This window comes from Centropristis striata, chromosome 2 (assembly GCF_030273125.1).
Source record: "Centropristis striata isolate RG_2023a ecotype Rhode Island chromosome 2, C.striata_1.0, whole genome shotgun sequence".
In the NCBI taxonomy this organism is placed as follows: Eukaryota; Metazoa; Chordata; class Actinopteri; order Perciformes; family Serranidae; genus Centropristis; species Centropristis striata.
In genome coordinates, this window is record NC_081518.1 from 6,541,166 (window position 1) to 6,558,853 (window position 17,688).

Sequence of the window (17,688 nt, forward strand, 5' to 3'; positions counted from 1 at the left end):
TTAAGGATAACTGGGTCTGGATTCTTAAGGGTTAAATCTGATTTATTTCTCCAGGAGGGAGACCATCAACAGACACCTGGATCACATGACTGTGGAGCAGCGGCAGGCTTTTGGCGCGTGGTACAGTAAAGTTATGCCCCCCTCCGTCATCATCAGAGGTCATCAGTCACTCATCAGGGACACAGGAAACCTGATCGCCTACCTGCCCTTCCACAACTTCCAACACCTCTCCTCCGCTCAGGTAACAGCCCTCTGAGCTCTGACACCTGGCTCAGAAACCTGACACGCCTGGACTCAGTCACTTCGATTAGCCTCGGGGCGCAGCGCAGCTTCTTGTCACATTCTGGTCAAAGGAAAGCTCAGACAGACTCTTCTGTCTCTGTACAGGCCTGTAGCTAATGTTCAATAAGTAAAGGAAGGACGCATGAATTAAGAATGACCTGAAGATAAAAGGGTCGCTGACCTTTCAGTGCCCAGCCACAACTTTAAAAATGCTTTAAAGGGATTATTTGACATTTTGAATTATTTTTTTAAATATGAAGTTTGAGGGGAAATACAGGTGTATTCAATGAATTAGAATATCAAAGTAAAGTTAATTTATGTCATAATTAAATTCAAAAAGTGGAAATAATACATTATATAGATCCATTACACACAGAATGAAACATTTCATGTCAGACAGAGATGCTGTGACTGTTTTTCATGTATCTCCACAGCTGCTGGACGGGCTGGATGTGTTGCAGAGGAACACTCTGACTCCTCTGAAGCAGGAGTTCATCGCTCACAGCCTCATCGGCACCTACAGGAACCTGACAGCTCAGGACTTCACCAGGTGGGGGAAGACTGAACGGAGGCTCCTCCAACCTTTCTCTCCATGTAAACTATTTAACTGACAGGATCTTATTAGTTTTAACCTTAGATAAAACCTGGAAAAAACACATTGATATTTAGTTTGGTTAAGTTAGTTTTATTTTTCTCGTTCATTTTGAACCCCTGAAATGCAAAATGTCTCATAGACAGATCATCTCAGTGATGAAATATCTGTAAAAATGAATACAGAAAAAAACAAGATGGCTAGTGCACAACTTATAATTGTCTGTAATTGACGGATACAAACCAGAAAACATGTTTAATTAAAAATAAAATTACACAAATGTTTCATCTGGAGATGCAGCACAAACATCTACTCAAAAGGTAACATGTGAATATGTGAAATAATATAATAATATGACAATATAACAATTGTATTTTTTCAAAAGTATATTTATTGAAACATTTAGCTAATTTTCAACAAACAAACAAAACACATTTAAAAAAAATAAACATTCAAAAAGCATTCCTTTCAAATTAAACAACATGGTCAGCAAAAGAAAAATAAAAACAAAATGAATTAAAAAATATATATTATTTTTTTAATTTTTAAAAAACTTATAAAATTTATTATATTTTTTTTATATTTTTTAAAAAAAGAATAATTAAATGAAAAAAATGTAATTAAAAAAATTATACACAAATATCAAAATATAATCATAATGTAAAAAATGTAATATATATATATATATATATATATATATATATATAGATAGATAGATAGATAGATAGATAGATAGATAGATAGATAGATAGATAATTCAAGATTTTACAGATATATCATGGTCATATATATATATATATACCGGTATGTATTGTTGGCAATAATTCATTAATTAATCTTTTTAAAAGAAAAAAGATTTTTGGCAGGAAATCTGTTGTTTAAAGAGTGTTTGTACTTCCAGGCTGGGTAACGTCTTGTGCCTGGCCGACCTGGAGGACCTGCTTGTGTACAAAGACACGGAGGTGTTCAGAGTGATCCAGGACAGCGTGATGAACTGCACTCGTCAGGGCCTCAGTCTGCCGAGTCACCTGGTAGGAACACAAGTTACTATCTGCTTTATTTATTTAGTGTTTTTAACACGTGTGCTTTCATTTAACAAACTGACTTTGTGCCTTTTTCTGAATCTCACGTCCAGATTTCCAGCTTGTTGCTGACCAGCGGAGACCTAAAGGTGCCCTCCTCTCTGAGTCCCGGCCGGCTGGCGGAGCTGGGCCACCTGCTGCCCTCGCTGGGCGTCACCTTCCTGCAGGCCGTCACGCCGTCACAGCTGCTGGACGCCCAGCCGGCCCTCGCCGCCCTCGACTCCTTCAGCCCCGCTCAGGTAGAGGAGCAGCCTGGAATGTACGGTGGAAGATTTAACATACATAATTATAACTATCAGGGGTTTGAGTAGTCGCTCCCCTTTCACTGCATCAGCCCCTGTTGGTCGTACATGGTTGGTTTCCCAGCAGCTGGTGGAGCTGGTAGGCTGGAGGAGCAGCTGACAGGCACTCTGACCCCTGAGGTGAAGCAGCTCATGAGGCAAAGACCTGAGCTTTACTTCACCATCAGCTATCATCTGAACTGGAGCCTTTTACTTTTACCTCCGCCTCACAGCTGCTGTCTTGCTTCCACATGTCTCAAGAGGATTAACCTCTTCAAACCTACAGAGTGCCGTTCAGGCACATAGAACTTTATTTTCTGGTAAATGGTGAAGGCAGCATCTTGGACAGGGTTGGGTCAGGTTACTTTGAAATATTGTCAGTTACTTGAATACAAATTAGAATAACTAGGGCAGTGCCCGTAGGAAGTATGTATTGGTATAGTGGGAGATTAAGTAGATTTTTTTCTTGCATAGTGTTAATATACAAAGTGTATATTGGGTAATACATGTATGTACATTGAGATATAAACTACAACGTCTGCAACTCCATAAAACACTTATTTTTCATAAGATACACACATCATCCAGCACATACACATTGAACATTGATATTCGCTGGAAACAATTGAATATTATTGGAAAATTAAACCTTGTAGCGCACTTTAAAACTCCTAAAGATAGGTAGGCTAAATAGACTTCCAGATGAGATGAGTCAGGGTGTAAATCCAGAGTGAATTGTGTTACTGACCAGGTGTAGGCCTATCACACAATGGGGCGGAGCTCCACTAAAAGGCGTCCGATCGGAAACAGTGCAATGCTGCAACACGTCCTACGTAAATAATGATATTTTGAAAAAAAAATTCAGAAATATTAAAAATCGGGGATGCACACCTTCATGCCATGAACCATTTCCACAGATTTTTTCCCTTCTTCTCTCATTTACAGTTTAAGGTGATACTGAGTGTACATGTGATGTAAAAATTGCATTACAATATTGTTATTAACACATAGAAGTAAAAAGAAACAAAAATACTATGTAAATTAAATATTACTTCTACTACTAATAAAAATAAATAAATATGTAATTAAAATAAAATATATATATTTTTTTTAATGCAGCCCTATCTGCAGTCAGATCATTAAATCATTCATCAATCATTTGTATTGTAACCTACAGGAAGCTGTAAAAAACATTCCAAAAAATTCCAAAATATTAAGCTTGTTTTTTTAAAAATAGCTTATCTTTCCTGAAAGAAGAAGAAATAAGAGAAAAGTGAAAAATGATTCCTTTCAGCCAGTGGGATTGTTTCTTCCACGCACAGAAACTAGGCATGGAGAGAGACAGAAACTGGCAACCTGAGAGGAGTAACTTTGATAGACAACAGATTTCATGCAATACGGATAGATAAAAAATATGCAACCATGATTGGGTCAGATAACATTAGAAAAGCAATTCATAATGCAGAATATGTTCTACTAATACCAAACTCTGATTGGTTTAAATATTCCACCAAGTGAAACAGAGCTGGAGCAAATACAGACGTAACAGTCAATGACCAGTTTAAAAGTAATTTGTTTTTTATTAATTTCCTGTCATTCTGTGTTTTTCAGGCTTACCTGATTGTAGACAAGATGTCTTCAAGTAGCACCGTGAGTGATTTTTTAAATACACCATCATGTGAATTTAGTATTGAGATGCCCTCTGCACCCTGAACCTCACACCGTCCTCTCCTGTGTCCAGCTGACGGCTCCGGGCCGGCTGCAGGAGCTCGGCCCGCTCGTCATGGGGATGAAGACGGAGACCTTGTTGACCCTGACCTCTGACCTGCTGCTGTCGTCTCTGCCCGCCATGGCCCAACACACACCAGGCTTCAGCCCGCCACAGGCCAATGCTCTCTCCACTAGACTATGGGTACAACACACACACACACAAACACACACACACACACACACACACACACACACACACAGGTTACAGTAACATTGCAACCTTGCTTCTCTGAGTGAAAAGACTTTCTCTGTGGTTTCTTCACTCAGAGAACCAAGGTTACAATGTAACCGTACATTCTCTGTGGTCTCACACATTTGTAAAAGCCGGCAAAGCAGTGTTCCCAACTTAACGACTGCTAAATTTAGCGACTTTTCAGACCCCCTTAGCGACTATTTTTCAAGAAAGCGACTGGAGACAAATCCAGCAACTCCTTCTTACTCTTCTTAACGAGCCGCTAAGGAGCCGGAGGTCGGCTTGTTAAGAAGAGCCGCCGTTAGCGGCAGTTAGCTACAGTTAGCTCTGTAGCAGTACAGTGTGTATGTGCTGCTGCTGCAGGAGGTGTTCACTTAGCGATCTCTGATTGTTTACAACAAGCACCGGACACTCTGTGCACAGTTAGTGATGCCGGTTAATTCACAATCACTATGTTCATGATCAGCGGAGACTCTGTGCATAATTAGCCATGCTGCTTTCAGCTGCTGACGTTGTGCACAGTTAGCGACGGTGAAAACCATACGTCACCTCCAGAGTCTCTAAATACCTCTGGGGGCTAACTTGTAGTCGAAACATGCAGAGTGAGCGGACTTTTGAGAGGGTGCGGCCTGTGACTTTCCTGGTGGCCGCTTTCCCCCCCTAGTCGCAACAGAAACACAGCTATTCTCTCCAGCTACCATGTACATATGAAATATGATTTCAACTTTAAAGAGAGGGTATTAAATATATTGCAATCAGAGCTTATCTTAGTAGATTTGATATTTGATCATAAGCTTTCAGTGAAAGACGTTTAGAGTTGTGTGAGTTTTAAAACTAAATCTCCTCTCTTTTCTGACCAGGGTTTCCCAGAAGTGGTTGATTGGCAGGACGATGTGGAGCCTCTGCTGTACGCCACGCCGCTGCTCAGCGTCATGTCCAGGATCCCTCAGCTGGTCAACAACACCAACTCTGCATTCACAAAACCCTGGAACACACAGCAGGTATCACACAAACATCCTAGAAGCTTTATGTATGCTTAGTGCCGCTTCATAAATGTGACACATCATCACAGGCTGCATAGAGGTTAACAGCCAAAGTTGTTATTTAATTTTATTATTTATTCTTCATTTTTAGTCAGCTTTTTACAACATAATTTTAATAAAAATTGGAACGTGGGTTGTTGTGTTTTTAAAGGTTTAAAGGTTTATACTGTGCAAAAGGCAGGTGTGAAAAATGCCTAGAAGAATTGATGCTGGTTTGAAGGCAAATATTGACTTGATTTAGATTATTTTTCTGTTCACTCACTTGCATGTTGTTAATTGATAAAAAGTAAACTATAAACATTTCTATTTTTGAAAGCATTCTTATTTCACAGCCTTTTGCCCACCTGCCTAAGACTTTTGCACAGTACTGTATATATACTACTAAACTTGCATACACATGGTAAAAAAGTTTTGTGGAAATATAAACTTTCCATTTTGGCCATATTTCCTCAAATATATTTACTTGAAGCTTCAGGTAGAAAGTGATTTCTTCCATTACAAATATTCTGCACCATGCTCCCAAAGATGAAGCATCAACAAGTTATTTTTTACTTGTCAAGTTGTTTTGTTTTGCCAAATATCAGAGAAGCTTCACATTCTTAAAAGTACTCAGTGTTTCAAACAGAAGGGGGCAACTAAAGCAATGTTCTACAAAATTAAATTATTAATCTGGAAATTAATGGTACCAGTTATGTAACTTTAATGGTAACATTTTTAAGGTTTGCACACAAAAAAAGATAAAGAAAGGTGTATGTGTAGGGATTAACAGGGAGAGAACAGGCCATCGAGTCTGAAGTCAGCTCCCAAACACGTGTACAGTTAAATATGAGCCTGTGACTTGTACTTTGTGTTATGATCTCTTTGTGCTTCCTCTGATTAAATATGCTTCCTCTGTTTGTCATGGGAAGGTGTGTATGACAGTATCTTGATTAAGTGCTGAATTATTAAAGTGGAGAAGCAAAAGCAAAGACGTCATCATCACCGACACTGTGAATGGACTCACCTGTGAATATAAACTATTGATATCAGATTGCCGTCACCTCTGGCCATGAAAACTGGGAGAGTAGCAGCATAGAAAATACATAAACCAGCAACAAAACACCTAACAACATTTTCTCCATTTCTTCCCCAGGCTAAAGCACTTTTCAAAGAGGTGCTTGATACAAGACCACACCTGATTGAGCAAGATCTTCTGTAAGTACAACTCATTTCTTTCATGAATACTGTTGGCGCTCTCTTTTAGCTTTTAGCTGCTGGTACAGTCTGCAGCTATACATCTGTTGTGTAGTGGCAAATTAAGACAGCTCAAAGCCCCAAGGTCAGATGCGACGGTGTTGGAAAATATATATAGGAAACCTTTAAAATTAGATTATCTGACTCCAACACAAAATCCTCACCTATTTCTCTGCGCCGATCGTTTCATGGGGAATAATGAGCAGGAGACGTCCAAGTTCTTAGTTTAACCTTTTGGAGTCTTGGCCTATTTTCTCCGCTTTTCTCCGCTGCCTGTATATACAACTTAAAAATGTTTACAATGTTGTGTCGGTATAATTTTTTTTCAGCTTTTTCTTAAGAATCATCACACTTTTAATTATTATAACCTTCAAAAACATCCTTCTACAAGTCTTTCAACACATATCAAGATCTTACCTTAATGTTCTCTGACATTAGTTCTATCTTCAGTCTGGTCATCAAAGTGATTACTCACTGTATCCTAGGTTACAGCTCTCATTGTGACACACAGTCAAGAATTATCATTTCTGCTTTTTGCCTTATTAATCACACACTCTATTGGATTAAATGCATACATTGTTTTATAATATTTTCTCACAACAATTGACACTTGTCTTTATCTAATCAGGACCCTGGGGACACTGGGTCAGGGTGTTAGCTGTAAGGTCCTACAGGAGCGTCTCCACTCTGATTCCTCGCCGTCTTCAGTCAGAAGGATCCTGGCCTTCCTCCGGCAGCAGCCTGGTCCTCTGCACACCTCGCTGGTAAAACATGTTGGAATGATTCTAATGTCTCTGAGATATCTGCCTTCATTAAACAATATTTTTGTCTAAAACATATGAAATTTAAGCCCGTTTTCATGTGTCTTTTTCAGAAAGAGTGTGTGATCGACAAGGTGATTCAGTTTGATTTCGTCAGTGAGCTGCTCAAAGATCTCGGCGCTGAGATCGCCCTGTCCATGTCGTAAGTCACAAGTTGACATTTATCGCTCCACTTGATATACAGGAAAATGATCATCTTCTCATGACTGGATAAGAATGAAATGCCTAAAACCTTCACCTGAAATATCAGATTTAGGAAACCCTTGTGTACTTGTCATGTTTGACAGCTTATAAAGTAAAGTACACTGTAATAATATTGAAGGTAAAAGGGCTAATCCTTCCATTTGGAAATAAAATACAGTCCCCCCCTTCAAAACTATGGGAACAATGAGGCAATTTCCTTTATTTTTAATGCTCACTAAAAACATTTGGGAGATCAGCATTTCAGCTTATTACCATATTATTTACATCTAAATCTATTTAAAAATCTAAGAAGATACTACCTTCTGTTTGTACCCACCCATTTTTAATTTTTTTTATTTAAATTACTGCAACACCTGAGTGTGAAAGAAGAGATCAGCATTTCAGATCTTTTATTTCCAGGTATTCACGTCTGTTAAATGGCACCGCTAAATGACGCGTTTTTGGGTGAGCAAAAGTAGACTTAAAATGGATTAAAGTTATTATACTTAATATTTAGTTGCTTCAAACAGAAGGGGCTCTCTTCTAATTTCTTTTAATAGATTTAGATGTAAATACCTGGAAATAGAAGCTGAAATATTGATCTTTTGTCATATATGAGTATTTTTTTATGTCAAACCTTAAGTGTTCAGTATACAGCAAAAATAAAGGAAATTGGCTCAGTGTTCCAATAGTTTCAGAGGGGACTGTAGCACTAGATGCATGATTTATTGACTATATATGTTGTGTCTGTGTGTTGTCTCTTGCAGGGTGAGCACCATTAAGAAGTTTCCCACAGATATAATGCACACTTTGAGGAAGGTGATCGTGCAGGACCCTCACCACTTCCTGCTACTGCCGAGAGTAAAACAGAAGCTGCTGGTGGACAAAATGGCGCAGAAGTTGGTCAGTAGAGCCACACTGATCCTTCTTTCTTTTATAGAAAAGAAGGTTTATCGTGTGTTTTGTGGACTCTTTCTCTGCAGGGCATGTACACAGGTGTGTTCACTGAGGAGGAGTTTCGTTCTCTGGGCATCATGGCGCCGTTTGTGGTGGACGAGGTTTTCGTTCAGCTGGACCGCAGCTTCTTCATCGACAATCTGGATTCCCTCCAGGAGCTCTGCTACAGCATCGGAAAGATGGACATCGTGGCTCATATCCTGCAGGAACCCGCCGTCTTTGGGTAAAGTTATCAGAATCAGATTCAGAAACACTTTAAATGTATAACCACGGTCGCCCTTAAAGTTGGAATAATATATATATATATATATATATATATATATATATATATATACACTACTGGTCAAAAGTTTTAGAACACACCAACTTTTCCAGAATTTAATTGAAAATTATGCAGTTTAATGTCTCAGTGTACTCTGAAATTAATGCACATTTGCAACATTTAAAATTCTTGATTGAGCATGATAGTGTTTTGAAAGTAAAAAAAAGATTCAAAATCACATTTTATGTTGGACTAAAAGACTAAAAAAAGACACAAAATGACAAAAAAACACCAAAAGACACAAAATTACTAAAAAAAAGACAAAATGACCAAAAAAAGACACAAAATGACTTACAAAGACATGAAAAGAATTAAAAAATGGACAAAATAGCCCAAGACTCCATAGAGTTAAGTTGTTAACCCATTTCTTGTTCCCTGAAAAAGGCCTACTTGTATAATTCTGAAATGTACATCATTTTTCAGTTCTGGTTAACTTTACCTTTTTTTATTTACCTCTGGCAGTTCACCACTTACCTTCGTACCCTTTCAAGCTGTTCATTTGACTTGAACTGCATGAATTTCAATAAAAAAAAAAAAATTGTGGTGTTCTAAAACTTTTGACCGGTAGTGTATATATATCGTTAGCCTCATAGCATATTTGCCTAAGTCATATTTGAACGTTTTCGGGAAACAAGAAAAAACACAATTTTTAGCAAGCCCATTGGTATTCTTAATTGATATTGTAACAGTAAGTTCCAATAGAAGTGTGAACAAGTTTGCATAAAAAATTAAACACATCGATTTCATAACAGATAAAAGTGACTTAGGCAGAATATGCCCTGACTAAGGCAATTTTTTCTCTTACATATAAATAATGTAGTTTGGTTTGTATGTAGTAAAGTTAGGCAGATATCACAATTTGGCCAAAAAATTAATTTTTTTGTTTTTTACCTCTTTCCATGAAATGATTGTGATAATGTGATTTATTTTTGACGGATAAAGTCTCTATATTCTCAAAACTTTAGTAATCAATCACTAAAAAAATAAAACCACAATTAACAGATGATTGTGCCTGAAAACAAAATTATTCCAACTTTATGGGCGACCATGTAAATACAGTATACAGTCATGGAAAAAATTCTTAGACCACCCATTGTTTTCCATTTAAGAGCTGATATCTAGCCATTTTCTAGCTGTTTTCTTGACAATAACCAAAATCGTTATCAAGAAAACCATTGAAAATGTCTGGATATCAGCTCTTAAATTAGAGTCTTATGAGCTATTTGTCTTGTTATCATTATATTTGTCCAAACAAATTAACCGTTAGTTGTCCCAGGCATTAAAATTAACAAGAAATAGAAGAAAACAATGGGTGGTCTCATCATTTTTTCCATGTCTGTATACTTTAGAAAAATAGCAACATATACAGACTTGAGAAAATATACAAACTTTAACTTTAACTTGAAAAACCTATTATTGCACAAGTAAGCAGGTGACAATCATAAAGTGTGAGGTTTAAATGTGCAAACATGATTAAAAGTCCTGGATGGAATTGATGGAATTTAATTTTCTATGCTTTATGCAACAATAAACACATTATATTTATCCATTATTATTATTACATAACTACAGTATGGCACCTTTATCGTTAGTCGAAAGAAAACCACAAAAATTCAATTATAGATAAAGCAAATAAAATTAAATACATGATACTAAAATTATAATAAACATACATAATACAAATACTAAAATATAAAACAAATAATAAAATAATATAAATAAATTAAATCTGCTGTTCCGTCACAATAGAGGCAAATGCTGATTCTCTATTCATTGTTTTGTGAATTTGACTTTATGTTCATGATATTTTGATATTATGGGAGTTTTATTAGTTCATCAGCACATTTTCTGGTTTCTTTTGGGAGGAAATCCAATTAAGCAAACTTAAGAAATCAGCTTTTTATTTTTTTTTATACTTTATTATTTTTATTTTCACAACACAAACATGAGGTCATATTCAAACTTTCTGTCACATTGAATAATACACATAAGCGTTCACCACAGGGTTATAAACTTTTGTTAAGAAATCAGCTTTTTAATAACGTACATTAAGACTTTATTAAGTAGGGTTTTGACAGTGTGTTTATGGGATTCCATAACCTATGCAGTGAGATATGTAAGTTTATAGTTAAGGGGAAAAACAAGGAAATTATAAGCATTAACTGGAGGAGGTTTCAAAAGAGAAAAGCTGATGAATTATCCTTTTGTTTCCTCACAGCCCAGTCAGCAGCTGGAAACAGACAACACTCAGCCAGGTGGACCGGTTTCTCTTCTTCCTGCCCAAAGACAAGCTGCAGGAGATTCCTCTGGTGAGTTCACAGCTGAATTCTTATTTTTTTGGTTTTACATCTTCAGCTCCTAAGAATGAGGAAATTGTTTAATTGGTTCCTGTAAGCCTTACAAGGAACAAGTTTTAAAATGTCTTCTCAAATTTCCACTCTTGATTACAAAGGCATTATAGCTGCTAAAGCACCTTCAGTTGCATTGTTTGTTCTGTCAGAAACATGGCTTTCCTTTTAACCCTCTGGAGTCCATCTATTTATTGAAAATATACATGTTTTATTTACAGTAGTAACTTTATTTATATATGATACGTAGACAAGCTGAGAAAGCCAGTTGAAAGTGCATCATAGGAGCTTTCACAGTGTGCCATTTATGTTTCTAGACCATTTTTAAATTGTGAATTTTCCTTCTACAATGAAAACTATTACTGTTTTTAATGTACATGCAAATTGACTGTTTTGTAGTTTTATAATTTATTATTTTTCTGCTGTTTTTGTGTTTATAAATGGTAAAAAAAAAAAAAGAAAAAAGAAAAGAAAAGAAAAGAAGGTACATTTCCATAGAAGCCTGTGTCTTTTGTTTGTATTTTGGGTTCCTGGCAGCTTTATACTTTGTTAATTAAAATAAAATGAAAAATCAGACTGATAGCCAAGTTTGTGTGGAGAAAAAGGAGCCATGCATGTGATGTAAGGACAGACTGAAAGATGCTGAACAGAGACAGAAATTAATGCATAGGAAGTTGACAAATTTGAACCAAAATCTCCTGGACTTCAGATGTTTAATTTATATAAAATGTAATACATTTTAATGGAATTAAAACATTAAAATATATTTTTGTCCTCCAGCCGTCCATCCAGATTTACTTTTGGCCACTCATAGAAAATCAGGAATTTGGGCCAGCTGCTGTAAGGGATTCACTCGATGTCCAGAAATCCGTAGTGAGGCGTTGGGATTGTTACTTGATCCCGTGGCAGGTTAGGCCGACCAAGGCTGTAAATAAATCCCTCAGGTGTCACATCTCCTGGAGGTGTCAGGATCAGGTGGTGGAGTTCCTGTTTTCCTGTCAACCATCAGTGTGTGTCCCTACATGCATCAAATTCAAATCTCTAATGCTGCCTACAAAGTTGTCTCCGGTACTGCTCCTACCTACCTGAACGCCCTGATTCAGACATATGCTACCTCACGACCGCTGCGCTCTTCCAATGAACGGCGCCTGGCTCTGCCCCCCGTTAGTCCAAGGCAATCCAGACTCTTTGCACTTCTTGTTCCCCGCTGGTGGAACACACTACCAGTTCCTACCAGAGCAGGGGCGTCCCTCTCTACCTTTAAAAAACTCCTGAAGACCCAGCTCTTCAGAGAGCATCTTCTCTCCTAGACCACATGATAAGTCTACTCCTCAAAGAATTGTCACTAGCACTAATAGCTCTTATTGCACTATACCTTGATTGTTTGCTTTTTACTCTTCCTGTAAGTCGCTTTGGATAAAAGCGTCTGCTAAATGACTAAATGTACAAATGTACAAATGTACATGTGTTGCTGTTTGTGTCCCTCAGGCGCTGATGACTGTGGGCCGTCTAGAGAAGCTGTTCATGAGCCAGCGGCGGTGGGAGCGTGGGGACGTGGGCCTCCACTGCTTAGAAGAGGACGAGAAGAAGACATTTTTTGAAAAGCAGCAGTATTTTCTTCAGTTCTTCCTGGGCTTCCTCAAAATAACTCCTCAATCACGTGAGCGTCACTTTGATTCCTAAAATCTCCTCCTGACACACTGCCCAAACTTTTGCATTGAAGTGAATGGGACGGCCGAAAAAAAATTAGCGAAAAAGAACAATAATTGGAGATTTTCAAACATCTACTTCTACGGCATAATTTCACCTAGAGACTCCATTTAAACTTCAAACAGTAGACACAAGTCTTGTGTATCGGTGTATTAATCCACGTTTCGATAGGTCATATAGTTTTTTATCAATCCCTGTTCAATGACCATGATCATTTTGGGAGAAATTCTGAGATTATAATGGGTGTGTATTGCACGGAATGTTCGTGTCAGAGTGTGTGATGTCATCGCTCAGAGTGTAGAGGGAGAGAAAAAATTGATCACATACAGGAAAACATTATTAGACCACCCTTTTTTTCTCAGATGTTTTGTTAATTTTAATGCCTGCTACAACTTAAGGTACATTTGTTTGGTCAAATATAATGATAACAACAAAAATATCTCATAGGTTTAATTTAAGAGCTGATATCTAGACATTTACCATGGTTTTCTTGATAATAACCAAAATCATTAACAAGAAAACCATGAAAATGTCCAGATATCAGCTCTTAAATTAAACCAAATGTACATTTAGTTGTACCAGGCATTAAAATGATGTATATTGTAGAAAAAAAAGCAACATATACAGACTTGAGAAAATGTACAAATTTCAACAAATATACAGACTTAAAAAAACTATTATTGCACAAGTAAGCAGGTGACATTAAAATAATTTAGGTGTAAATGTGTGAAATGATTAAAAGTCCTGGTTGGAATTGATGGAATTGGATTTTCTATGCTTTATGCAACAATAAACACGTTATATTTATCCATTATTATTACATAACCCTGGTACCTTTCTCATTAGTTGAAAGAAAACCACAAACATTCAATTATAGATAAAGCAAATAAAATTAAATACATGATACTAAAATGATAAGAAACATACATAATACAAATACTAAAATATATAAAATATTGATAAAATAACATAATAGAATAGAATAATATAATGACAAGAAAACCATGGAAAATGAATATAAATCAGCTCTTAAATTAAACTCTTATGAGCTATTTTTGTTGTTATCATTATATTTGTCCAAACAAATGTATCTTTAGTTGTACCACACATTAAAATGAACAAGAAATTGAAGAAAACATTGGTCTAATAATTTTTCAATTACTGTATATATGTGCATGTTCAAAATAAAGATTTAATTAATTCTTACAAAGATGGACGTACACTGAAAAAAATATATTTTTTGGCCCTGTAATAATTATTTCAATCATCTATATAAATTCTACAAAGAAATACGAATTCAGTGCTTTCACTTTAAAATAGCAATTTTTCATGTAGTGCATTACTTAGTGATTGTTTGTTATTATGTGTGTCCAAACAAATGTATCTTTAGTTGTACCACACATTAAAATGAACAAGATATAGAAGAAAAAGGGTGGTCTAATAATTTTTCCATGACTGTATTTGTGTCTGTGCCCTCCACCAGCGGCTCCGATGGTTCCTACCTGTGAGATTCTGCATACCACTGCTCCCGCTGCCTGGACCCCCGACAGCCTGACCAGCATGTCTACATCGGCCTTCAAAAACTGTCTGGAGCTGATGGGCCATGACCCGTTCCTGGAGTCCTACCAGCGCAGGGAGGTGCTCCGGAAAGTCAGACAGGTGAGATTCTTCTGCAGTCCACCTCAGTGCAGGTATTCAAATTCAATTCAATTGAGGCCCCGTTCACACGAGGACGGTCTGAACAGAAGACGCGAAAGTGGCGTCGCGTCTTCACTTTTTATTCCTCGTTTAGACGAGCGTTTTCGGGAGGAAATCTGCTTGCATACTGTGACGCAAAAGTGTGTGAAATTCGATTGTATGCAGCCAGGCGGCATCACTTAAAGCGATAAGAGCATCTTTGGGCATGCAGAAGTTTTCCCGCCACACATTTTCATCAGCTACTCCTTCCACAAAGTTATCCACCATCACTAGATCTCCCAGGTCTCCTCCAAAGCCGTCTGGCTCGCCTCCGACCAATTGCTGCATCCAGAATGTGATAGAGGTAATTACAGATCCTTCTCTGTTCACTAATACTATCTGTACATATCCTGTACATTTGGTGGAAAGGCTCCTGTAAGTTTATTAGAGCTGCCAGAGCAGCTTGAAGGTCCGACGCATGGAAATAATCCCACGTTTGTTTATTTTCCTGTACTGGAGCATGTATGTGACGTAAACACATACGTGACGTGAGCAGAGTTTTGCGTCTTGTCAGTGTAGACGGACACGATACGGCGGAGCGTATTTAACTTTTCCACTTTGGAAGGGGGTTTCAGATTTTTGCGTCTTTAAGCCCCAAAAACGCCGTCACAGTCTAAACGAAAGGCACTTCCAATAGAATATTTTGACGTTTTTACCCGCGAGCGTCCTCGTGTAAACAGGGCCTGAAATTCATTTATTTATCCCAGAGGGGCAATTAGCTCTTGTTAGAACGATACAGCCTGATGGCTGTAGGAGAGAAGGATCTTTTGTATCTCTCCGTCCTGAAACGGAGAGAGAGGAGCCGTCCACGGCTGTTTTTTTGGTCCAAAAAGGTTTTGTGTAGCAGATGATCTGGGTATTTCAGGATGGCCTGGAACATCTTGACATTTCATCTCTCCACCACCTCCTCCAGTGTGTCCAACTTGGCTCCAACCAAAGAACCAGCTCTTTAGACCAGAACCAGCTCTGTAGACCAGTCTGATCATCTCTGTGTGTGATGCTGCCTCCCCAGCAGACTGCAGCATAAAACAACACACTACCACCACAGACTGATAAAACATCTGCAGCATCTTACTATAGATGTTCAGAGATCTGAGCTTCAAGAAGAAAAAGAGGCGACTCTGCCCCTTTTTGTAGAGAGCGTCTGTGTTTTAGGGACCAGTCCAACCTATTATCCAGGTATACACCTAGATACTTAGAACTTGGCACCACCTCGATGTCCACCCCACAGGTATTCACTGGCTGAAGGGGGGCTTGAACCTGCTGAAATCTCATTTCCTGAGTCTTTGAGGTGTTCAGTAGGAGATAGTTCTTGTGACTCCTGTCACTGAAGGTTTGCATGTATGATGTGTTTAATTCAGGGAGGTTTCTATGATGGCGTATTAGGGCCATTATAGGTATTGTAGGATCATTTTTTCCCCAGTCCAAATGTTAATACTGCATGTCTGCTCTGTCTTTTTTTTATTTTTTTATTTTTATTTTTTTATTAATTTAGACAAAACACAACACAAATCACCAATGAACAAACACAGAGAGAAAAACAAAAACAGAACAAAAAAATACAACAACAACAAAATCACAAAACCAACCCAAATAAATAAATACAACCACAATAAAAAACAAGAACCTTAACACATCAAAACTAAACAAGACACAAAACCCACAAGACCCTTTTTTATTTTCTCTTAGGTTATCAAGTTTACTGATATACTGTATGTTTTATGTGGTAATTATGTTTGATGTTTGTTTGTGTCTGCTCTGTCTTTATATGTGTATAGATCTACGGCCCTGCCTCGAACTTCTCCCAGTCCGTGATCTCTCAGCTGGGTAGAATATCATTAGAGCTGTCACTAGCGGAGCTGAGCAGCCTGAGACTGACTGAGCGGAGGAGCATCGCTGCTCTGGGGGCTGTCAGTGCCTGGAACAACAGACAGGTAGCTGCAGAAGTTAACACATCACATACACTCACTGGACACGTTATTAGCTAGCAAGGTGTACCTAATAAAGTGGCAGCGTTGTCTTCTGCTGCTTCAAGAGATGGTCTTCTGCATACCTTGATTGTAACGAGTGGTTATTTGAGTTACTGTTGATTTTTTTTAACATCTTGAACCAGTCTTAAATCCTCTGATTTCTGGCATCAACAAGGCATTTTGGCATTTTCTCTGTAAACCCTAGAGATGGTTGTTAGATCAGCAGTTTATGAAATACTCAGATCAGCCCGTCTGGCTCCAACAACCATGCCACGTTTAAAGTCACTTAAATCCCCTTTCTTCCTCATTCTCATGCTCCGTTTGAACTCCAGCAGCTCGTCTTCACCATGTCTACATGACTAAATGCATTGAGTTGCTGCCATGTGATTGGCTGATTAGATATTTGCGTTACAAGTAGTTGAGGTGCACCTAATAAAGTGGCTGGTGAGTGTATATTTACTATTTAATACCCTCATTAAGTATTGCACATACTTAAAAATTATGCTTTTTTTTGAGAATGCAGTGTGTAAAATAAAGCAAGCTGCCTGAAGAGGAGGCAGTTTCGAGTGATTTTTAGAATAAAGGCAGTGCAGAGAGAATATTTCACAAATAAAGACTCAGAGACAAAACAATGCAATAATTTATTGATGACAAATAATCATTCTTGCCAGGCACTGTTGTTTTTCAGCCATATTTAGCAGAATGGTTGCTAAGCAACACAGAGATGCAGCGAAAGCATGCTTAAAGATTGAGGTTATTATTAACACGGTTTGAAAATTGTTGTGTGTATTTTTTCTTTCTTCCTTTTTATATCTTTCTCCTCTATCCTCATAACAACAAATTCACAACAAAATCTGATTTGTTTGGTGCAGTAACACTGTTGTAATGCAGTCATTGGTGTGTGTTTATAGAGCACTTTACCAGCTCAGCCAATCATAACCAAGGACCAGAAGTAGCCCTTTTATCATTATATAAATATAATAACATTATATTATTGTGCTATATTAAATCAAACTCTAATTTTATTCCAAATGTCATATATGTAAATAACTGTGACAATTGTATGAGCAGGATAATACTAAACAACTGATGATCCACAGTTGTCTTGGATTACAGGGACATTGTGTCGATCCTATTTAGACAAAAGCAGAAATAAATATTATA

At 37.6% G+C, this 17,688-nt stretch overlaps 1 protein-coding gene across 1 annotated transcript in view; it reads left to right on the forward strand.

Moving 5' to 3' along the window:
* The window catches only part of strc1 (stereocilin 1), a 27,890-nt gene continuing 10,202 nt past the window's right edge, over nucleotides 1–17,688 (forward strand). Inside the window, exons 1-16 of the mRNA XM_059355252.1 lie at nucleotides 1–241; nucleotides 717–832; nucleotides 1,776–1,905; nucleotides 2,010–2,195; nucleotides 3,849–3,887; nucleotides 3,979–4,149; nucleotides 5,061–5,201; nucleotides 6,376–6,437; nucleotides 7,105–7,240; nucleotides 7,351–7,439; nucleotides 8,248–8,383; nucleotides 8,464–8,660; nucleotides 10,978–11,068; nucleotides 12,596–12,767; nucleotides 14,301–14,476; nucleotides 16,333–16,488. Of these exons, the coding sequence (XP_059211235.1) occupies nucleotides 86–241; nucleotides 717–832; nucleotides 1,776–1,905; nucleotides 2,010–2,195; nucleotides 3,849–3,887; nucleotides 3,979–4,149; nucleotides 5,061–5,201; nucleotides 6,376–6,437; nucleotides 7,105–7,240; nucleotides 7,351–7,439; nucleotides 8,248–8,383; nucleotides 8,464–8,660; nucleotides 10,978–11,068; nucleotides 12,596–12,767; nucleotides 14,301–14,476; nucleotides 16,333–16,488 (2,154 nt within the window). The 5' untranslated portion in view covers nucleotides 1–85. The remainder of the gene's footprint in view (nucleotides 242–716; nucleotides 833–1,775; nucleotides 1,906–2,009; nucleotides 2,196–3,848; nucleotides 3,888–3,978; nucleotides 4,150–5,060; nucleotides 5,202–6,375; nucleotides 6,438–7,104; nucleotides 7,241–7,350; nucleotides 7,440–8,247; nucleotides 8,384–8,463; nucleotides 8,661–10,977; nucleotides 11,069–12,595; nucleotides 12,768–14,300; nucleotides 14,477–16,332; nucleotides 16,489–17,688) is intronic.